The following is a 24874-nucleotide window of genomic DNA, read 5'->3' as shown; positions in this document are numbered from 1 at the left end:
AGCTAGCAGGAGACACTGCAACAATGTTGCAGACCTTCACGTGCCTCTCAGAGAACTGAGCAGCTCAACAACAGGAAACTGAACTTCTAACTTTAGGCAGTGCTGTGTCTTATATCACCCCCCAGAGAACAAACATGCTCTGTATCACTAAGTGGGAACACACTGCATGTTGTCACTTCCTTTGGGGACATATGACACCTCACCAGGGTGTGAGGGCAAACCTCATGATTGATGCTGGCAATCCTGCATACTTACCAGGTTTACTGCCAACATGAGAAAGAGATATGTACACCAATCTTAGACATGGCTACATTCTCCCCCTGGTAGAACCCCAACGTCCTCGCTTGGAACCTAAATTTGCGGAACCTTCCTTCAGGTAGCACTGCAAAACATAACAACACATATTACAGTACATATCTTTTCTCATAACATTATAACAGATACATCCTAACGTAGATGTGTAACACCCAGAATTATTCCCTTCTGTAGAACCCATGACTGGTACACTGGCGACACACTTTATTCGAGCTTGGCTAGTCCCACGAATTCGGGTATACCCGGGTGTATTGAGGTTTGTGACTGTTTTCTGCCCAAGTGCATTGAGGTATTTTACATGCAGGGATTTAAGCATTTTATTCCCACTGGTTGCAATACTGCACAGTATATATATATATACTGCATTACAATTCATGAATTTATGCCATCTGGTAGACACGAGAAGCATTGCAGCCTATTAAATCCTTATCATTATCATTTAACAGATTAGCCGCCCGTCAGCCAGGCATAAACCCAGGCTGGGAAGGCAAACGCAACGGGGCTTGTCAGAGGTGAGGAGCGGCGCATTCCAGGTATCTGCCAGGTACATACTGGGTATTTGCTCGAATAAAGTGTGTCGGTGCAGTACCCCCATACCTTCTCAAGGTGGCTTGCGCACAGCATGGTCCACTGGGCTTAGAGCATCAATGCAGTAACACTCTGGGTGACATACTGGACACCCACAATCAGCCCATAACTCTGGCTTGGATGCTAGGGGACTGAGAGGATCATGTCCATACACCTCCCTCAGGCATCTCCTGGAGATGTAGACTATCCCCTCTTGACTACACCACTTCTCGTCTAACCCGCCAGGATCCCAATCTTCTTCCCCTGATCCTTCCTCCTCATCAGTGCCATATCCCCTATCCTCATCAAAGGAACCCATTTCTAACGTAAGTTCGCCCTCCCAGAAATGGTGAAAATTACGTACCCCATTTTGACGATCCCTAATAACTCTTCCTGACAGTGAGGGCACATAGGGGGTTCCCCGGGCAATAGGCACCATATGAGCAACATTACCCAAATCCCCAGATGAAACTCCCAAAGTTCCTGGAGACCCAAAATTTGACCCAATGCTCTTAGAATCACACCCCACCACAACAGTACAATTGTCATCATTAGTGCAGTATAACACTCTTTGCATAACCATTTTCCTCCCCGATCCCTCATCGGAAGTAAAACAGTCACCCCAGTCCAGATTTCCCCCAGTCCATTCTTCAAAAGTGACTCGGGACTCCCCAGACAACCCTTGGCTAGACTGGGACCCATAGGAAAAAGTGACAGGGGCATGAGTTTTAACTATGGCCGGGGGTTGGGCATAGGGAAACACTGCCGGCATACGCGGGGCTACGACCCGCAACTTCTCGCTACCTTGCCCAGTACCATCGGACTGGCACTCCGGTTCATCCGTGTCCGGGTTCTCAGGCTTCCGCAGGGCCTGCTGTCTCTTCTCGGACCCAGGCAACCTGGTACAGCTGCTTGGCCGAGAGGACACGGCCATCTCGCTGGACTCGCCGCCATCTTGCGTTGGGTTCCCAACCGGAACCTCTTCCTCCAGAACGACATCCACCGCCGTAAGTGATGGTTCTGCTCTCTGCTCCGTTCGGGCCTGGACTAGGCCCGTCTCCGCCGTTGCTACCACCGGCGCCTGTGGAGGGTAAGGATGTATCTCACCGCTCCGTCGGCTCGGGATGGAATCTTCTCCTCCTTCCGCGCTGTAAGTCACCACGGCCGTGGGACTCCGCCTCTCGGGTTGGTTCTGCACCGGCAACACGAGACTCCGCTCCGCCGCGACACAGGTAAATGCCGGTTCTTTTCCAGCACCGCTGTAGTGGTCCGCCGGTAGGCGCATCACCACCGACGAGACTTCCACCTCTTCCTCGGAGGATATCACGATCGGATCCTCCGCAAGGTAGTCACCGGGTTCTTCTGCGATACAACCAGTGGTTGTTGGTACGAAGCTGGCGTGCTCCGGTACCTCCACTGCGGTCGCGCTCTTCTCCGCCGTTGGTTCTTTCTGTTCCGTAGCCTGCAGCAGCACAGGCTCTAGGAACTGTGCCCCACAGCAGGCACACTTGGGACCCCAGGTCGGTTTGTCACCTGGGAATTCACACTGGTCACAAGCACATCTTATGCACCCCTCTCCATCCACCCAGGCCACCCGGTATTTTATGGGTAACACAACATGGTTAAAGTCCATACCACCAGTCAGGTTCAATTTCTTTTGTAGACACGGGCACACCAGAAAGGATATTTTCCCCCCTTTGTATCGCCAGGCTCCATACAACTGCGGGTGTGCTTCTCTGCATTCTGTACTGTCTTTAGTATGAACAGCGGTTGCTGATCGCTGTTCACTGCGCTTGCTCCCCCTGGTGGACTGTAAAGGAGGGGCATGCTCTATAAGGGAGTGGTTCTGGCTCTGCGCTGAGTCACTCACATCACCGGGGAGGGGCTCTGAGTCCGTCACCGTCCCTGAGGGCGTGGCCACAGCTTTCGCGCCATACCCCCCCGCAGGGTGGGGTTTTTCCTTTGGCGCCAATCCCAGCCAACTTTCTGCAATTTTAGCATTTGCAGAATTTCCTGCAACTGGTCCACGCGGTCTCCCAGAGAAGCGGGAACCGCCATTTTGATTTGCACCATCAGTCTCTTTGAATGTTGAGGTAGCATTTAACCGTAGGCATGCCGACTGACATTCAATTTCCACAGGCTCTCCACACATCACTACAATGTCCTCCTCAGTATCCTCGGGGGTATTGCCCCTAGACCCCAGACAGGACAGAAACGGAGCAGCCACAGCTTTAGCACCACTCCATAGCAGGCTCACAAAAGTCGCTTCTGTAGCTTGCTCTTCACCCGCACACACGCCATGTGCGCTCTCTCCATCGGCCTCCGTCCGCCATTTTGGACCTTCCGCACCGCGCGGATCCTCCATTCTTGCGGTCGCCATTGGATTACTGTGTTCGTTCTAATCGTACATGGAGCTCCTCTCTGCGGGGCAGCTGCCATACCGATACAACAAACATGCCTTGTGCACCACCTTGTGTACCTAACGTAGTTCTGACTCGTGTTTGCACTACCTCAGGCTAGGCTCACTCTTTCTGTGTCTACTGTATCTCCTTCCTCCAATCTGTGCTCCCTTCGGTAAGTGATCTGGAATGGAGACTAGAGTACTCTGGCTCTTCCATGCAGTACTTGGGCGTCTACCTCCTGTTGGCTAGCCTAGTGTAGATCCTCTCCAGAATTCCTGACCACGTTAACAGGCTATCCCTTCAGGCATCCTACCCCTAGCGCTACCTCAAGGTGACTAGGACAGCTATAGCCCCCGGCTCCAGACTCACTAACCCCTTAGGTCAGTCTAGGGCGTGCTTTGCGAGGTTTTTCGTTCTCCTGACTACCCCTAGATTTTCCCTTTCCAGCACAGAGTGGCAGCAGACACTCTCCCTGTTTCCTATTGTGTGCCTAGCAAAAGCCTGTCCTGTTAACAGGCATCTCAGCAGCGCCTCCAATTGTAACGGGTTTTCCCCCCCCCAATCTCACATTGGCCCGGGTAGTCTAACCAGTCCCCATTACATGTTCGTGTCTGGTGGTGCACCTGTAGGCAACAGGGCTCCTGAGTCTCCCGCTTGATGGTATTAGGGGATGTCATCCAGACAGGCAGCTGAGGTAGTGTGTGCGAGTCCAACTTCATGTGCAGCGCCTCCACCTCATCAGGATCTATGCTTCCGCAGGGAGATGGTCCTGGTGAGGAACTCCTTCTTGGTGGTGCCATCCACTGCTGAGTAACTTCACACTCACACAGTGGAGGTATATTCAAACAGGGCATCTTTATTGATGGTTGGTATGGGCAAGCTGCCCCTCACAGATAACAGCTCAGCCACTCATCTCTTTGTAGCACTCTCTCAGGAAGGTCCCTTCTCCTAATAGATCTGCTTTCCACCTCTACTCTTAAAGAGATTCCCCAGCTTCTCTGGCTGCTGTAAGCTCCTCTCTTGAGCTGCTTTGTCTCTCTCAGCTCCTCTAAGGCCCCGGACATGTTCCCTGCATGCTTGCGGAAGCGTGCTGACGCGCGCTCCCGCTCAGCACTGAGCCCCTACAGCCGCAATTAGAGCGGCTTTAGTAGGGGCTCACCTGCGCTTCCGCGCGCTTGCGGAAGCGCAGGTCTTAGGGGAATTTAAAATTCCCCCGCTTGCCGGCGAGACAGGCCGGTCACGTGAGCGGTTCGCCCAATGAGGGCGAACCAGCTCCGTGACGTCACTGGCCCGCCCCCGGCCAGTGACGCGCCCGCTCCCGGCCCGCCCCCTGACGGTCTGTCCCCCTTCTGCCCGATCCCTGCCCCCCTTCTGCCCGATTCCTGCCCCCCTTCTGCCCGATCCCTGTCCCCCTTCTGCCCGATCCCTGCCCCCCTTCTGCCCGATCCATGTCCCCCTTCTGCCCGATCCCTGCCCCCCTTCTGCCCGATCCCTGTCCCCCTTCTGCCCGATCCCTGTCCCCCTTCTGCCCGATCCCTGTCCCCCTTCTGCCCCGATCCATGTCTCCTGTGTGTGTGTGTGTGTGTGTGTATGCATGTGTGTGCTTATGCATGTGTGTGTGTGTGTGTGTGTGTTTGTGTGTATGCATGTGTGTGTGTGTATGTGTATGCATGTGTGTGTATGCGTGTGTGTGTGTGTGTGTGTGTGTATGCATGTGTGTATGCATGTGTGTGTATGCATGCATGTGTGTGTGTATGCGTGTGTGTATATGTGTGTGTGTGTGTGTGTATGCATGTGTGTATGCATGTGTGTGTATGTGTATGCATGTGTGTGTGTATGCATGTGTGTGTGTGTGTATGCATGTGTGTGTGTGCATGTGTATGCATGTGTGTGTATGCATGCATGTGTGAGTGTATGCATGTGTGTGTGTGTGTGTGTGTGCCTTTGTGTGTGTGTGTGTGCGTGCGTGCGTGCGTGTGTGTGTGTGTGCGCGTGTGTGTGCGTGCGTGAATATATTTATCAAAGTTGCACAATGTTAATAAATAATTTATTCTCACAACATGTCTTTTTTTTTAATTTTTAAAATATTATATAATATACACACACACACACACACACGTACTCACGCACGCACGCACACACACACACACACACACACATGTTCCCCAGTGACACACACACTGACAGCTACCAAGTGACACACACACACACAGTGATACCCGCCTCCCAAGCGCTTGCTGTCTCCTCTGTAAGGACAGCAAAAAGCTCCTGGTAGAGCGAGCGGCAGCAAGCGAGAGCGAGCAAGCGCCAAACATGGCCAAGGCCTAACTCTGCTGCGTATGCTCACTGACTCACAGCTAGCAGGAGACACTGCAACAATGTTGCAGACCTTCACGTGCCTCTCAGAGAACTGAGCAGCTCAACAACAGGAAACTGAACTTCTAACTTTAGGCAGTGCTGTGTCTTATATCACCCCCCAGAGAACAAACATGCTCTGTATCACTAAGTGGGAACACACTGCATGTTGTCACTTCCTTTGGGGACATATGACACCTCACCAGGGTGTGAGGGCAAACCTCATGATTGATGCTGGCAATCCTGCATACTTACCAGGTTTACTGCCAACATGAGAAAGAGATATGTACACCAATCTTAGACATGGCTACACCTATAATCAATATATTTTGGTGAACTAGATTTAGAGAAATGTGTTTCTTGTAATAGAATTATGTCAGGGTCTGTTTTCTTGTAGTCCGCCATAGCTAGTCTGCGTTTCCCTGGACTGTTAAAGCCTTTCACATTGTGTGAAATAATAGTGATCCCTTTACTCATGAGTGTATTTCCAAACCTTTTCTCTTTTGTAATCAACCGTCGGAGCCCATGGTGTCAACGACGAGGGTCTTTTGTTTCTTTCTGAGGTTTCGGACTGCAGCCTGGAAGAACGAGGGAAAGTACGCACTCTATGTTGGTTTCTCTCTGATCCCTCTGCGTGCAAGGGTATTCCTTACCCAAAGACGGAAGCCTCCGGATCCGACTCCTCCCTTCAGAGACCTGGAACTGTGGGATGGGGATACAGAAGAGGACACATTGGGGGGACACAAAAATACACCACATGACACACATTAGAACTTTTAATAACTGTCCGGTGAATGGGCGAGAACTAGCTCCCCCAATCTCCTTCTTTGCCTCACTTAGGCGTGCAGCCTGGACGGAGTCCGGGATGGCCCTCCATCCCCCTCTCCCGTCCCGAATGGCTGGCCTAAGGGGGACTTTCATGGGCCGCTCGCGGGGCTTCTCCCCTGCGCCCATGTGGAGACTCATGTTCAAGGCTTTCGTGAGGGGCAACATCCCTCCCCCCCCCTGTCCGTGCTGTCTAATGTTGTAATGACAACCTTGTAATTATCTAAGCTATAACTTTAAATCTTTACTTGAAAAGTAACCTGTGAGATATAACATGTAACTTGTAACTGCTTGCCACTGTTCTCCTGCAGCTCGTGTCTCTTCCTGTGTGACTCTACTATGCTATGTGTGGTGCTGCCCTGGGGTTCGGCCCTACCTTGGCCCTCAACCAACCGTCCCTGATTACATTATTGTGTCCCCTTAAACTATATGAGCGGTATGCGTGTTGTTGCTCTGTCTGCTTCTCTCTGGTGTGGTGTGCGCTCTGCTACGTCTCTTTAGCTAATATCCCCGACTATCCTATGTGTGACTAGCTAAACTCCCTCTCCGTTGCTTCTGCTGGCAGTCTGCTTCTGTCCCTGGATGGGCCACGTCCGGGGCCCCGGTTTGCCGCTGTGCCTGTAATGCGCCTCCGCAGTGTGAGTGGGTGGCCGGCTGTGCCGTAACAATAGCTGCTTCCCGCGAGACTTGCGCATCTCCTGACGCCGGCTGATGGCGACTTCCGGTTTCACTCGTCTGTCCCCTCCAAGATGGCGTCCGCTTCACTTCCGATGACGTCCTTCCGGTGGGCGCCATTTGCCCTCCACCAGCCCGCGGGAGAGGACGCCTCCTCTCCTGTTCCCACGCTGAAGAGCGCTCCACTTCCGCAATGAAGCCCTGTGGCGAGGCTGCTTCTGCGGCGCCATGCTGGATGGCGTGCGTTTCACTGCAGCCGGCCATTTTCATCCCCAGGTAAGGTTTTAAGGCTTTCAGGTTTTTGGAATTTCAGGAGTGTTTTTTCAATAGCTGGTGTCACCGGACTCTGTAGACACGGGGCTCGCATCAAGTTTAGCAGTCCAGCACACACTTTGGCAACAGCAGTGGTTAACCGAACTCGGAAGGGATTCACGAGGTGGCAAGCTCTCTTTTTATTAACCCATCGGGTAAACCGCAACCCAAACTTTCAAACTGTCTGAGAGGCCTGACATTTTCCTCAGATCACTGCGGGGACTACAGGCTCTCGGGATGATTTGTATGAACTTGTTGTATCTATCATACAGGATAGATGAGCCTTTGGGTGGCACATGCTTTCGGTTGATTTCTACCCATCTCTTAAACAGTTCTTCAGCAACCTCATGCTTAGAGTAAGTGCCTACATCCCACCAGTGATCTACCACATCATTCTTTATCAGTACGAACCTAGTACGGTCCATCCCTTTTTCATACCCCTCAAATAAGGGTGCCCACCATTTGTCTCGGTGCTCATGTGAAGATGAGACACTCATTCCCTCTTCTGACTCATCCTGCGGAGGCGCTCTCTGGCAGCCATGACTGACGGGGGAGGAGAGAAAACGTGCTCAGAGAGGCGGGGGAGGAGAAAAAGCGCTGTTCAGGGAGCCGGAGGTGGGGTAAGCTCCTGCAGCAACATGAACGCGCCTCCGGCTTTTTTGTTTTCCTCCTTCAGCGCGTGGGGGAAAGTCAGTGCGAGCGGGGGATTTTAAACAGCAGCACTGGGGCTGCTTGGGCCAATCACCATGGGGCAATTTCGGGTCACCCCCGGCGAGTGGGTTTGTCGAACACTGAGGATAATAGTAATTTGGCCATTACTGTACTGTTAGGGGGAGGGGGGGGGGTGTATTTATTTTAAAGTATTTTTAAAAAAAAATTTGGGCACTGGATTGGTACCGCTAATGGGGACCACCGTACATCTGATATGTCCTGGCTGTTAGCACTGGTATATAGCTAGGGTGACCAGATTTTGAAAATGAAAAACCGGGACACTTTTTTTTTTTTTTACATAAGTTTATTTATTGTATTACACTTATACTTTACGACCATTAGTCCTTGTTACATAGTTACGTGTGTGTGTGTGTGTGTGTCGTATGACCTCACTAATCGGAAAAAAAAGCCAGATGTGAACGATTCTGAACCCATTAACCAGTGCCAGGATACCCGCTTTTCACAATTTCTAAAGCAACAATCCCGCCTGGGATCTTACCTGATCCGCAGTCTCTCAAGGTACTATACTGGAGGGGAGGTGTTCCCTACCTGTCTTCCGATATCTCCCACGTGAAACATGAGTCAGATCTGGAAGAAAGCAGGGTAGGTTACTTCGGTGTAGGTATACGGCAGTTAAGATAAGACATAGGGGGAGAGGGAGACAGGGAGTCAGGGAGGGAGTCAGGGAGGGAGAGGGAGTCAGGGAGAGGGGGAGTCAGGGAGGGAGAGGGAGTCAGGGAGGGAGGGAGTCAGGGAGAGAGGGAAACAGGGAGGGAGGGAGACAGGGAGGGAGAGGGAGACAGGGAGGGAGACAGGGAGGGAGAGGGAGACAGAGAGGGTGAGGGAGAGAGAGGGAGACAGAGAGGGTGCGGGAGACAGAGAGGGTGAGGGAGAGAGACAGAGAGGGTGAGGGAGAGAGAGGGAGACAGGGAGGGTGAGGGAGACAGAGAGGGTGAGGGTGAGAGAGAGAGACAGAGGGTGAGGGAGAGAGACAGAGAGGGTGAGAGAGGGAGAGAGATGGAGACAGAGAGGGAGAGAGAGGGAGACAGGGAGGGAGAGAGAGGAAGACAGAGGGTGAGGGAGAGAGAGGGAGACAGAGAGGGTGAGGGAGACAGAGAGACAGACAGAGAGACAGAGGGAGGGAGAGACAGAGAGAGGGAGAGACAGAGGGAGGGAGAGAGAGGGAGAGAGAGACAGGGAGACAGAGAGGGTGAGGGAGAGAGAGGGAGACAGAGAGGGTGAGGGAGACAGAGAGGGTGAGGGAGACAGAGAGGGTGAGGGAGACAGAGAGGGTGAGGGAGACAGACAGAGAGGGTGAGGGAGACAAACAGAGAGGGTGAGGGAGACAGACAGAGAGGGTGAGGGAGACAGACAGAGAGGGTGATGGAGACAGACAGAGAGGGTGAGAGAGGGGGAGGGAAGGGGAGGGAGGGGAGGGAGGGGGAGGGAGACAGAGGGTGAGGGAGACAGAGGGTGAGGGAGACAGAGAGGGTGAGGGAGACAGAGGGAGAGGGTGAGGAAGAGAGGGTGAGGGAGACGGAGAGGGTGAGGGAGAGGGTGAGGGAGATGGAGAGAGAGGGAGACGGAGAGGGTGAGGAAGAGAGACTGAGAGGGTGAGGGAGACTGAGAGGGTGAGGGAGACAGAGAGGGTGAGGGAGACAGAGAGGGTGAGGGAGACAGACAGAGAGGGTGAGGGAGACAAACAGAGAGGGTGAGGGAGACAGACAGAGAGGGTGAGGGAGACAGACAGAGAGGGTGATGGAGACAGACAGAGAGGGTGAGAGAGGGGGAGGGAGGGGAGGGGAGGGAGGGGGAGGGAGACAGAGGGTGAGGGAGACAGAGGGTGAGGGAGACAGAGAGGGTGAGGGAGACAGAGGGAGAGGGTGAGGAAGAGAGGGTGAGGGAGACGGAGAGGGTGAGGGAGAGGGTGAGGGAGATGGAGAGAGAGGGAGACGGAGAGGGTGAGGAAGAGAGACTGAGAGGGTGAGGGAGACTGAGAGGGTGAGGGAGACTGAGAGGGTGAGGGAGACGGAGAGGGTGAGGGAGACGGAGAGGGTGAGGGATAGGGTGAGGGAGAGAGAGGGAGACAGGGAGGGTGAGGGAGACACACCCACTGATACATACACACATCCACCGATACACACACCCACCCACCGATACACACACCCACCCACCGATACACACACCCACCCACCCACCGACACACACATCCACCCTCCGACACCCACACCCACCGACACACACACCCACCGACACACCCACACCCATTGACACCCACACCCACTGACACACACACACACACTGACACACACACACACACACACTGACACACACACACACACACACTGACATACACACACACACACTGACAGACACACACACACACACACTGACACACACACACACACACACTGATACACCCACCCTCTGATACACACACACTGATACACACACACTGATACACACACTGATACACACACTGATACACACACTGATACACACACACACACACACACAGATACACACACTGATACACCCATCCACTGATACACCCACACACACTGATACACACACTGATACACACACCCACTGATACACCCACACACACTGATACACACACACACACACACTGATACACCCACCCACTGATACACACACACACACACACACACACACACACACACACACACACACACACACACTGATACACACACACTGATACACACTGATACACACACACTGATACACCCACACCCACTGATATACACCCACCCACTGATACACACACACTGATACACACACACACACTGATACACACACTGATACAACCACCCACTGATACACACACACACACACACACACACACACACACACACACACACACACACACACACACACACACACACACACACTGATACACACACTGATACACATACACACACTGATACACACACACACACTGATACACACACACACACACTGATACACCCACCCACTGATACACACACACACACACACTGATACACACTGATACACACACACTGATACACACACACACACACTGATACACCCACCCACTGATATATACACACACACACACACACTGATACACACACACACACACACTGACACACACCGCCAGCCCCTGCACCGCCAGCGACGGAAGTCACTGCTCGCCGAGCCCGTGGACAAGATGGGGGAGAACCCGCCCGCCAGACCTGGCTCTGCTCTCTCCCAACTATCGGGGATAAGGCAGCGCGCCTGGGCAGAAGCAGGGAGTTCCCCAACAGCAACCGCGCACTGTCCCCATGCGCGCGCGAGGGAGGGAAAGTGCGCGAGGGAGGGAAAGTGCGCGCGCGAGGGAGGGAAAGTGCGCGTGCGAGGGAGGGAAAGCGCGCGCGCGAGGGAGGGAAAGTGCGCACGGGAGGGAGGGAAAGTGCGCACGCGAGGGAGGGAAAGTGCGCATGCGAGGGAGGGAAAGCGCGCGCGCGCGAGGGAGGGAAAGTGCGCACGGGAGGGAGGGAAAGTGCGCATGCGAGGGAAAGTGCGCACGCGAGGGAAAATGCGCACGCGAGGGAGGGAAAATGCGCACGCCTCCAGCCATCCACGCTCCCCCAACCCTACCAGCCTACCTCGGGCATCAGCAGCCACAGGGAACAGAGGCAGAGGGGGGGAAAGTGCCAAACAGCCAACGGCTGTCCCCACTCCCACCTCCCTGCCCGCTCGGGCCGCGGGGATGGGGGGAGGAAGCGGAGAAAGCCCGGCATATTAAAGCCCAACCCCCTGAAATTTAAAAAAATACTCACCGGCCGGGCTGCCGCATCCTCGCTGCCACCGCATCTACAGTACAAAACGGGACCAGGGAGAAAAACCGGGACATTGCCGGGACGGACCGGCAGCCGGGACAGCAAAGAAAAAAACGGTACTGTCCCGGCAAAACCGGGACGCCTGGTCACCCTACATATAGTCACCTAGCTCCTAGTGAGCATATACTAGGACATAATAGTACCAGTTAAGCACATATTTTAGTTGAGGTATGTCCCCATTAACCATATGGGGTTCATTTAACCATATGCTTGGTAGGTTATCAGGTCCTTAGTGATATGTCAGTACTAGATAGACTGAGGACATATTGAGGACGCGGGTCATGCAGACCATCTGCCCATTGTCATGATATGGGGGTATGCCAGGCCTGAATAAAGGGGTCATCCCTCCGCTGGCAGCCCCTACAATCATGCGTGGGACACAAGGGGTTAATGTGTGTTGGGTAATAACTTGCATTCCCCTGTCACATCTGTTTTGTCCCCAGAATAAGGCTGCAACACCCCGCAGCTCTGTGTTATATTCCTGTATGTGTATAAATCATGTCGGGAGGGAAAGGGTTAACCATATTGTGTGTATAATCCTGTGTTCCCTTCCCTCCCATTGTCGGCCCCGGTTTGCAGGGTCAGAACTACAGTTAACCCATATCTCGGCGTGTGAACAAGCTATCCAGCTCATTTTTGCAGAGGTGACAGTGCATATATAGCCAGGGCTGCACACACATTTTGTAACCTATGAAGTTATAGCAGAAAAATATACAAGGTCTAACATATATGTTATAATGCAGGGCACAGCTCCCCAAATGGGACTTTGATATGCTAAGTATATGCAAGGAGGGAATAATTAAGGTCCTTTGTGAAGTCCTACATTTCCAGGCCCCCGTGGATAAGTAATACCAGGGCTTACACCTTCTGCTGACCAAAGGGATGAATCCCTCTGCTTAATATGCAAGCCGGGTCTAGCAAAGAGGTGATAATCATTTCATTTGTAAAAGGTAACACCTTGGAACAAAGCTTTGCTGGTCCAATGTCACTTCAGCCAGACCTGCGGACTCCAGATATTTGGGGCCCTGTTTTCTAAGTGGGGCTATTCAAATGTCCACTGCGCATGACTGGAGCTTTCAGGGGAGGGGTAATCTATCTCTCCCACTTTACTTGGCCGTATCTGATTGGGGGGAGATAATTCCTTGCCAATCTGATGAGGCTAATGGTAAAGCACAGGACACCTATCTTTAAAGGTGCCTGCAAGCCTTATCCCTGTGCTTCGTGTTGATTTCGTGGTTCCTGTGTGACCGAATGAACTGCTACTCCTGGACAATAGAGTATTTCATTCCCCATTACCCAGTAAGTGTTTTTGTCAATTGTTAGTTGTTTAACTGTGTCTGTCTGTCTAAAGACGAAATAAACCTGCAAGTTTATTTTACCAAAAGTCTTGTTCAATCTAAACCCAGAGTGTTTGAGGTATAAGTTCTGTTGCACCGCGACACCCATACAACCCCCCAAACAGCCGTAGCACTGTATTGATCAACACTTAACCACAAGGAGGGCACATTAACCCTCAACCGCCATCCCTACGTAGAGACTGTAATGCTGTAGTGATCAATACTTAACTACAAGGGGGGTCTATGTTAAGAGGGGCTTACAATCCCTATCTATAATCTATATTATAAATACACCAGTGTTCATGTCTGTATGTGCATAGGGTTTTATACCCCGCTTTATTTTAGTGATTGAGTCTATTAAAGTATTGTTTTTATCTATAATCCGATAAGCAACACACATATTAGGGGTCAATATATGTGTAATAAGTCATTTCTTAGCACCAATTACCCCCCGACCAATCCAGTTGTAATATACAAGTTTATTCACATAGGAGAGTGCACTGTAAGGGGTACTTTGGTGGAGAGGCACCGCAGTTTCTGCGGTTAGTACTCCACCTTTTCTCTTTCACATTGGCCTTATTAACCCTAGTGCACCCCTATTTATGGTAATAGGCAGAGCGGGTGTGTTCATAGTTATGCTCGTTCTGCTACGTATCCAGTAATTTATTATGATTGGAAGTAGAATATATATATATATATATATATATATATATATATATATATATATATATATATATATATATAATCTGTAACAGCCACTAGCCAATCAGTCCTGACAGCATACAGATTGTCTCTCATGAAAGGTTTTTTTTTGTTTCAATCTTTTTTATTGTTTTTACAGGGAAATACATTTTCACCATACATTGATCTTCACAAAATTGTTACAGCAAACAAAATTTCAGGTTGGCAGAAATATTCCAACATTTCTCAAATTGCTATGATATTGTATTTAACATTTTGTGGATATATAGATTTAAAAACATTTTCCCAGTTTTTTAATTGATGATGTGAGTGGAAGTCCTGGCGACTACTCCTGTGTTTTAATAAATCCTTTATATGCAGTATTACGCTACAGAGCTGGTGCGTCATATCTATCTATATATACTGTTTCTTGTTCTATGATTTGTACTATCAGTTTACCAGTTTACATAGATCTGTATCATAGTGTTGCTGCAAAGAACTGCGTATCAGGGCGAGCTTTGGCAATTGTCATTTCCCTAAAATATTTATTTTCTGTTTATTTTGAATATTTTTAATGGTATTTTGTATATTTTCACATTAATAGTTAGAAGATTTCACGAAGTGAATTATCGTGTTTGAAAATATGTGATTTTGACAAAAGCTTTTATCATTCAGAGCAGTTATAGTGTCTCCCCTATGTGGATTCTTTGGTGTTTAACAAGATGTGATTTCTGACTGAAGCTTTTCCCGCATTCAGAGCAGTTATAGGGCCTCACCCCTGTGTGGATTCTTTGGTGTGTACGAAGATTTGATTTATCACTGAAGCTTTTCCCACATTCAGAGCAGTTATAGGGTCTCTCCCCTGTGTGGATTCTTTGGTGTGTAACAAACTGTGATTTATCACTGACACTTTTCCCACATTCAGAGCAGTTATAGAGTCTCTCCCCTGTGTGGATTCTTTGGTGTGTTAGAAGATTTGATTTCTGACTGAAGCTTTCCCCACATTCAGAGCAGTTATAAGGTCTCACACCTGCGTGGATTTTTTGGTGTGTAACAAGATTTGATTTCTTACTGAAGCTTATCCCGCATTCAGAACAGTTATAAGGCTTCACCCCTGTGTGGATTCTTTGGTGTGTACGAAGACTTGATTCATCACTGAAGCTTTTCCCACATTCAGAGCAGTTATAGGGTCTCACCCCTGTGTGGATTCTTTGGTGTGTAACAAGAACTGATTTCCTACTGAAGCTTTTCCCACATTCAGAGCAGTTATAAGGTCTCACCCCTGTGTGGATTCTTTGGTGTCTAACAAGATGCAATTTCTGACTGAAGCTTTTCCCACATTCAGAGCAGTTATAGGGTCTCACCCCTGTGTGGATTCTTTGGTGTGTAACAAGAAGTGATTTCTTACTGAAGCTTTTCCCACATTCAGAGCAGTTATAGGATTTCTTCCCCGTGGGGATTATTTGCGGTATAACATTATCGTATGTCTCACTGTAGGGGTTCATGTCTCTGTTCTTTAAACCCTCTCCTTGTCTTGCGGTGTCTGTAAGTTTGGTAAAAGGCTGTTGATGTATAGGAATGCTCTGCCGAGTTTCTGGTAATCTTGTTCCAATTCTCATACAGACTTATGCAATGTTGAAGTCCTTAAAACATATTCCCATTAACCCCTCATGTAATTTATGATGTTTGGGACATTTCTTACATTGCTTCTTGTTCACAGACGAGTCATGTGCTGAAGATACATCTATGGTGAGAAAATGTATTAATGTAACATTGCAATTTACTACTGTGAAGCGCTACGTACATTAATGGCGCTATATAAATAAAAATAAAAGGGGTATGCTGCACTCAACAATGAAAAAATATACATACAGTTTTACCAGTGCTGCTGGTTCAAGGATAACCTGTCAGGTATATTCCAGGGCAATACTAAGGAAAAGAATGATCCAACGCTCTACGGTTTTCTAAATAAAGTCAATTTATTGTGCCACACAACGTTTCGACCAATAGGTCTTTCTCAAGTGACTAGGCATGAAACAACTGAGGATAAGCCCAGTATATATACCCCCAACCAAAGACAATACAACAGGTGAAAACAGGTAAAAAATCATCAGGGGGTGAGGGGGTAAAGACTGGCTTAGGGGCCTCCAGCTCCAGGGGGCCTAGTCCACGGAAATGGTCCTGTGAGCAGAGCTCTGACCACTGAAGGAGATGCAAGCTGCGAGGGGTACTACATTGGAAGAATTATGAAAATGCTCCTCTCTTGCAAGAGAAGGCTGATTATATGAGCTGCTCCACCAATAAAGATATTTTACTGTTCCTGGCCTTGGACTGAAGTTACTGTAAGTGTTCCTGTTGGGAGGAATCCCGGTCTCTGGCAGAGCCCTGCAGGACGGAGGCGCTACACCATCCTGAAAACCTGTCCTACTCCCCACCTGTCCCCCTGAGAACCAACGAGACAGAGAGTAGTATGTATATACCCCTGAAGAAGTCACGTGGTAGTGACGAAACTAGTTGGGACGAGGTGGTGACGTCAGTGCGCGACGGAGAGAGGAGGTGCCTTCTGCCTGTGTGGAGCCCTGTTATTCAGCTGCATGAACCATTAGTATCTGGGGTCTGGATACCATACTAATTTTTACTATCCTCAGTGGACCTGATGGACTACACCTGTGTGAACTTTGAGTGACTTTTTTTTATGATTTATGAACATTTGTTATAATACTAACAGTTATAATTAGTTATAACACTAAAAACTATTAATAGCACTAGTCTAAATCACAATTATTATAATTAAGTGTTCACCTAATTTTTATAGATTTAAGCTAGTTAATATTGACACAATTAATTATTTAAGCGCTACTGTTTGTTTGTGTGTTTGTGTGATATATATATATCACATGTGAGCACATTCATATGTCTTAGGCAGGTCTGCAACCCTGCCTTTCGCCATTATCACCCAGCATACAGTGCTTCCACTGCAGCAAGGGATTCTGGGAAATGACATGCAAATGAGCATACAATGTGTCACCTTTTGCCTGGAATATCCATTCACATGGAGCCCATTTAATCTGATGCATCGCCGTTCACACAGATTTTAAGCACAGCATGGGACTAGCAAAGCAAGTACAAACCACTCACAGACATGTTTCAACGTTGATAGGTATCATCAGTGTGAGGTTGGTTTATACTTGCTTTGAAATATTTCTAGGCTGGGTAGGTTTACCATACATTTTAAGTTATAGCCAATAAAGAATATCACTTGTGAGCACATTCACATGTCTTAGACAGGTCTGCACCTGCCTTTCACCATTATCACCTCGCATACCTTGCTGGTCCCATGCTGCTATTGATGTGACGCACCCGATCTCTGGGCGATTCAGGACAAAGCGACAGGATCCCGGGCTACGAGAAACGGCGAGGACCTACCTCCTGCGACAAGAAGGATGGCAACAGCGGCCACCCAGACCGGAGCAGAAAGGATGGAAGTCGCCAAGGAGCCTGCCGGGACCACCCCTCGCAAGGCTACAAGGAAGAAGCACGCAGCATCCCTGGTGGCTACTTCCACCAGCAACCAGGAGACTGACGGAGGAGGCCCAACAGCTACCAGTTCCAGCAGCTCAAGCAACTTCACTGCCAGCACCAGCGGCCCCAGCTCCAACCCTGGAACTGGGAGCAGCAACAACAGGAGGGTCCCCCGCCTGGAACCCTGGATGAGGCAGACGGTGGTAATGCAGCTGAAGGATGTCAGCGGACAGCGCCCTCTATTGGACGCTGAGACCTTTGCGGAGAAGCTGGTGAGTAAAGCAGGCTTCACTCCGGATGAGATCCTGAGCATCCAGGACCTCAGGGGTGGCCTGTTTTTCGTCACCTTCACCACGGTGGGTGCCTGCAGGCGGTATTGGGAGGCATTCCAGACCCTGAAACAGGAGCTCCCCTTCTCCCAGTTCGACGTGAACTGCCCCATCCAGAGGGACGAGAAGAGGGTCACTGTGATGGTGGGGAACCCCCACATCCCTGGAACGGATATCGCCACCTTCCTGCGGCGCTTTTGCACTGTGGTGATGGAGCCAAGTAGGATTAAGGACAAGTTGGGGTACTGGGTGGGAAAGTGGAGCATGGTCGTGCGCTTGTGGCCAGACACAGAAGCGCCGGCCAGTTGCAGCACCTCCCCCCCCAGCTTTTCACTTGCTGGCAGCTCAGGGAGGATTTTTTACCCCGACCAGCCCCAGACCTTTGGGAATTGCGGGAACCTGGGGCACCAGTGGAAACAGTGCACCCCGAGAACCTGCAGGAACTACAAAAACACCGGACACGACACCAAGGATTGTCCCCGCCAGAAAACTTGTGATCTGTGCCGAATGACAACTCACATGTTTCGGGATTGCCCGCTGAGGGTCAGGAGCTACGCAGAGGTCACGGCGAAAAGCACGAAACCTGGCATTGCCCTGGCATTAACTCAGGTGGCAACCAAGAAGACCCCTGCAACCCAGCCCACAAAGGCAAATAGTGGTAAGCAGCAGAAGGAGCAAGGGCAAAAGGAGGCCACCAAAGCAGCACCCGCTGCGGCTCCAACCCCTGCTGCCCCTTCAGTAGCAACCCCAAACTCTCCCTCCCCCACCCATGCAGCAGCACTCCCTCCCAAACCCAATGCTGCTGCAACCCCCCCCTCCCTCCATCTCCCACCCCCCTCTCCCTGACCCCCCCTCCGAATCCTCCACTGCAGCCTCCCCCCCACACGCCACGAGGCTGCAGCCCCTCCCCCAGTAACACCTCTCCCCAGCTCCGATGCTGTTGCACCCCTCCTCTCCTCCTCCCTTGCTACAGATGCAACCCCCAGAGCGGAGCAGCAGGGAATAAAGGATAGCCCCTGAGACGGAAAGCCCGAACCAGGGGCTGGGAGGGAGGGGGGGATGAGAGGAGGGGAGGGAGGGAACGGGACGAGAGGGAAGGGGACGAGAGGGAACGGGACGAGAGGGAAGGGGACGAGAGGGAAGGGGACGAGAGGGAGACGAGAGGGAAGGGGACGAGAGGGAGACGAGAGGGAAGGGGACGAGAGGGAAGGGGACGAGAGGGAGACGAGAGGGAGGGAGGGAAGGGGAGAGAGGGAGGGAAGGGAACGAGAGGGAGGGAGGGGGACAAGAGGGAGGGAAGGGAATGAGAGGGAGGGAAGGGGACGAGAGGGAGGGAGGGGGACAAGAGGGAGGGAGGGAAGGGTACGAGAGGGAGGGGGATGAGAGGGAGGGAGGGAAGGGGACTGTAGAGGGAGGGGGGATTGGCCCAGTATTAAAGGGGTTTCTTTTATTGCTTGGTACCTTTTAATTTGCCATCATCGATTGCTATGTTAGCATTTTTATGCCTCTGCGGTAGTTACTATTGACCTAGTGCGTTCCGTGTTTACTCTGCACGCTACCCGTGACATCATTGAGGTGCGCAAGCGCCGGGACTGAATGCCATTGCTGCACATCGGTTGATCTGGATACAGAGAGAGTGCCTCAACACGGACGTGCACTGCTTGCTGTACGGACTCCCGCATTTGCGGTTTGCATACAGTGCCTCACTCCACACAGATGCTCCGGTCGGTGCGGTGAATCCATCAGCTCAAGAAATGCAGCTGCAGATCGTGAAGACGTCCAGGCTGTGAGAGACGCTGATGATGTCGCGCTAACAACAGCTGTTGAACCAGTGGGTCTTACCTTCCACCCAGATGACTCAAATGCGGTAACTTCGTGCAATGTTGCACGTGAATGCTTATATTGTCCTATAGTGATGAACGCAGAATACTTACCTCCTTATCACAATTATATTTGTATAAGACATACTTCACCATTTGCGTTTTGCAATTTTCTTGTGTTTTTTTCTCTTTGTTTTTTTCCCATAGGTCGCCATTGCAGCTCCATTCAATCCTATGGCGAATCCGGCGGATTGGGCCTGATTCCATAGAAGACCAGCAGGTGGCGCCCGAGAGGAAGAGCGACTGTTCCCCATTGTAAGTCAATGGAGCCATTCATTTCAATGGGGATTCCTCGACGCCGACCTCCAGGAACGGGTTGGCAGCCATCAAAACCACAAAACCGCAGAAGCGGATACAATATCTTAAAAAGAGCTTTGATCACACTAGTTCAAGGCCAAGCACAATTGGCGTGGGAAACTTAGGCTCTAGGGCACCCAGGAATAACATTCTTTTGCCCATAGCTCCTAGGAACCCCCACACTTGACCACCACCGGGTCCATGGGCGTCCGCAGGGGGGGGCGCTTGCCCCCCCTGGATCCTGGGCCGCCAACAGCGGGGAACAGAGGGCACTGGCGTGCCAGGATTTAGCGCGCTCTTCTGCAAAAAAAAAAAAAAACCCTTGTCTCCTGATCGGCTGGCGCGTGTTGGGACTATCTGCATTAGAGTGGCACCAGACAAGGTGTGTGTGTCTGAGTGAGAGAGAGAGTCTGAGTGAGAGAGAGAGAGAGAGAGAGAGAGTCTGAGTGAGAGAGAGTCTGAGTGAGAGAGAGTCTGAGTGAGAGAGAGAGTCTGAGTGAGAGATTCTGAGGGGGAGAGAGTCTGAGGGGGAGAGAGTCTGAGGGGGAGAGAGTCTGAGGGGGAGAGAGTCTGAGGGGGAGAGGGAGAGTCTGAGGGGGAGAGGGAGAGTCTGAGGGGGAGAGGGAGAGTCCTGAGGGGGAGAGGGAGAGTCTGAGGGAGAGAGGGAGAGTCTGATGGGGAGAGGGAGAGTCTGAGAGGGAGAGTCTGAGAGGGAGAGGGAGAGTCTGAGAGGGAGAGTCTGAGAGGGAGAGTCTGAGAGGGAGAGTCTGAGAGGGAGAGTCTGAGAGGGAGAGTCTGAGAGGGAGAGGGAGAGTCTGAGAGGGAGAGGGAGAGTCTGAGAGGGAGAGGGAGAGTCTGAGAGGGAGAGGGAGAGTCTGAGAGGGGGAGTCTGAGAGGGGGAGAGTCTGAGAGGGGGAGAGTCTGAGAGGGGGAGAGTCTGAGAGGGGGAGAGTCTGAGAGGGAGAGGGAGAGTCTGAGAGGGAGAGTCTGAGAGGGAGAGTCTGAGAGGGAGAGTCTGAGAGGGGGAGAGTCTGAGAGGGGGAGAGTCTGAGAGGGGGAGAGTCTGAGAGGGGGAGAGTCTGAGAGGGGGAGAGTCTGAGAGGGGGAGAGTCTGAGAGAGGGAGGGTGTGTGTTTGTGTCTGTCTGTCTGTGAATGAATACAGACACCAACCCACAGTCAGTCAGTCACCCACCCAAGTGTCAGTCACACACGAGTCAGTCAGTCAAAGTGTCAGTCACCCACCCCGTCACCCACACCCCCCCACAACCACTCTCTCTCTGTCTAGTTAACATTATGCCCCCCCCCCTGAAAACATTTCTGCGGACGCCCATGACCGGGTCCGAGAATCCAGGACCCCCGGAAAGGGTCGCGTGCGCCAAGAGGGTCGCGCCATTGACTCCAATGGCGGAGAAAAGAACAGCGCGACAAAACGGCTAAGTCCGAAAACATAAAATGTGTAAGCCCATATCTCCGGTTTTGTGAGGACCAGAGGGCTGGGATTTGGGTCGCATGTAGTCACTGTTCCGGCATGACTGCATGGCCATTCCCAGCCCTCTCAGATCAACCAGACGGAGTATGGGCGACTGTAAAGAATGGTGGGTTTCCTATAGGCTTCAATGGCAGAGTTGCTCCATTGAAAGACTCTAGCGGCGGAGCCCATTGACTTCAACGGCGGAGTTGCTCCATTGAAAGCCTATAGTGGCGGAGCCCGTTGATTTCAATGGGAAAGAGTGAAAAGCAGAGATTCATTTTTAGAGCGGAGAATCCTGCATTAAAGTAATAAGGATTTTAAATTGTATTTATGCATCTCCGGCCCGGAAGGTCGCAGCGAACTGAAACTTGGCCACCATGGAGAGTCACGTTTACGGCATGAGGGACTGGCAAGTTTCAGCCCGCTCGGCCCAGCCGAACGGATTATTTTAATATGTCTTAATATTAAAAACTGTATTGGATTTCGAAGCGGGGACAAAAGCCCGCAAAGGTTTTGGAATCTGGTTAATGTAAATGCTCAGGGGGGTGACCTATTGTCTACAACAGACCCCCTGATCAAAGGCTCAGCCACCCTAGCTGTATACATTAGGGCAGAGAAACGCAGGGCTTGAGTGGTCTGTAAGTGCTATAATTCACACCTACAGACAAAGGGGTTCCTGACCAGATCCAGGTCTGGTAGACAGGCTGGCGCCCTGACTTTTGTGTGGGGCTAAAGAAATGAGACCCCCAGGTGCGCATGTGCCAAGTACGCATGTGCCAACTAGCTGGGGGGCATGGGTTATCAATGTTCCCACGTTAGAGATTGGGTGCAGGTAATTGTTCTCCAATGGCCTGCACTCAATGGTAAGGTATAGGACTGGAATTACATATAAACTGGTGTCAGCCCTATACCCTTTGTCTTCATTTTACCAACTACTTGATGCCCGATTGCTGTTGAATTGCTGTCATGATCAGGGTATGAGGGGTTAATGGGGGTCTGTGTATATGTTGATCTGCATCCCCCTGCGTCAGCAGAATTGCCCCAGGTCTTAGATTTATTTCCCCAGCAGTCTGTGTTATATTCCTGTATGTGTAGAAATCATGTCGGGAGGGAAAGGGTTAACCATATTGTGTATATTTTGATCTGCATCCCCCTGCTTCAGTAGAATTAATTGCTATGTATTAACATGGAGAGAGGGGTTAACTGTGTATTTGTCATAATGTAAACCCCATAGAACCATATCTCTGTATGTGTTTGTGCTACAAGGCTGAAATGTGGATATGCTTTCCTATGCAATGAACACAGGTTGCATACATATTGTTAATCTAATTTAAAAAATGGGAAATATGCGATTCTATTAAGTTTAGATGCTGAAAAGGCGTTTGATAGAATAAAGTGGCATTTTTAGATCAGGCAATGTTAAAATTTGGCTTCTCGGGACCATTCCTAGAGGGCGTTAGAGCCCTCTACAGGACGCCCACTGCCTATGGTAAACTCCCAGGAGGAGACTCGGATCCCATCAAAATTAAAAATGGTACTAGGCAAGGATGCCCACTGTCCCCTCTCCTCTTCGCATTATCGATCGAACCCCTGGCGGCAATAATCAGAGACGATATAAATATCCAGGGTATCCAGATAGGAGATACAAACTGCAAGATCTCACTATTTGCAGATGATACAATACTATCACTAGCTAACCCACTGATATCTCTTCCAAATTTACAATCTCAACTAGACCACTTTGGCCAGGTCTCAGGATACAAAATAAACATTGACAAGTCTGAAGCACTAAATTTAACGCTCCCCGCCCAAGAGGTCAAGCTCTTACAAGCAAACTTTAAATATAAATGGTCCCAAACACACATCAAATATTTAGGAATATACATAACCAACACATACAATTTATTATACCAATATAACTACCCACCTCTATTTGAAAAAATAAAAAAAGATCTTCAGACCTGGACTGACTATCAAATATCCTGGATCGGAAGGATAACAGCAGTAAAAATTAATATCTTGCCCAGGCTGTAATACTTCTTCCAAACTCTCCCGATAAAAGTTCCGATCAGGAAGCTCAAAAATATTCAAAATAGAATCTTTCAATTTATCTGGAAGCACAAAAGACCGCGGGTTGCAAGATCAGTAATGCTAGCACTGAGATCGGGACGGGGTATGGGGGTACCAGATATCATCAAATACTACCATGTGGCCCACCTAAAACAAGCAGTAATATGGAACTGTGAACCAACAACTTGCGGTTTGCTGGGGATCGAGTCCTCCTATGTGGGCCCTTCCACTCTAGCGGTGGAGCTATGGAGCTCCGGGGAGGGGGAGAGCCCCGCGGGAAGATTTAAACTTGGGGCGATGAGGTGCACATGGGACATTTGGTCCAAAAGCAAAAAAAGATATGACCTCTCCAACCACCCCTCAAGCCTGATCCCGATAGTCCCATAATCCTGGGTTCCCGCCGGGGTGTTCCCCCAAATATGTGGAGCAACTCAGAAATATGGACATACTGGCAGCAAAAGACCTCATTAAAGAAGGAGAGATCCTCTCCTATCAGGAGTTAAAGCAAAAACCCCACAGACAGAACCTCCCAATCTTTAGCTATTTACAGATCCGACACTTTCTCCAAACGCTGTCTCAGAAAAACAAATTTACTACCTTAACGAACTTTGAGAAATTATGTATGGAAGGCCCTTACAGAGGAGGTTTGATCTCAGAGATATACACGGGGATAGCATCTCACGCAACTCCCCAACCTCACAATTATATGCGGAAATGGGCTGAGGACCTAAACATAGACATAGATAGGGAAGACTGGAGGGATATCTGGGAATCGGCAGCTAAAACATCAATTTGCACAGTCACATAAGAAAACATACAAAATTTTGTTCCAATGGTACATAACCCTGAGTAGACTGAACCAGATCTTCCCAGGAACTCCAGATATCTGCTGGAGAGGATGTGGTATGAGAGGGGACATGGTCCATATCTGGTGGAACTGCCCACAAATTCAGATATTCTGGACCATGGTACAAGGCCTAATTCTCGAGAGCACGGAACTGAGAGTGCCTATTGACCCGCTGACATTCCTGTTAGCAAAACCAATAGAGGAACTTCAATCCCCAGTAAGCAAACTTATATCATTTATATTAACGGTGGCTCGATGCTCCATAGCAGCCGCATGGAAAGACATACACCCCCCATCTAGACGTACAGTCATATTAAGAGTTAACTACGTTAATCTAATGGAAAAACTATCAGCCCAATTAAACCATACCTTTGACAAATTTGATAAGATATGGGAACCCTGGTCCCTAGA

The 24874-nt window shown here is 50.3% G+C and overlaps 1 protein-coding gene across 1 annotated transcript; it reads right to left on the bottom strand.

The window, feature by feature from the left end:
- Positions 1–14713: 14713 nt before the first annotated feature.
- LOC142476324 (uncharacterized) lies at positions 14714–23640 on the bottom strand. Its single transcript, XM_075581776.1, is given in 3 exon segments — positions 14714–14732; positions 14734–15790; positions 23474–23640. Coding segments are annotated over 2 exon segments (951 nt in total). The 5' UTR covers positions 15666–15790; positions 23474–23640.
- Between the last annotated feature and the right edge of the window lie 1234 nt (positions 23641–24874).

The sequence above is a fragment of the Ascaphus truei genome, unplaced genomic scaffold (assembly GCF_040206685.1).
Source record: "Ascaphus truei isolate aAscTru1 unplaced genomic scaffold, aAscTru1.hap1 HAP1_SCAFFOLD_1567, whole genome shotgun sequence".
Lineage (NCBI taxonomy): Eukaryota > Metazoa > Chordata > Amphibia > Anura > Ascaphidae > Ascaphus > Ascaphus truei.
Note: the sequence above shows the minus strand (reverse complement) of the source record. Positions and strands in the feature narration are given on the sequence as shown.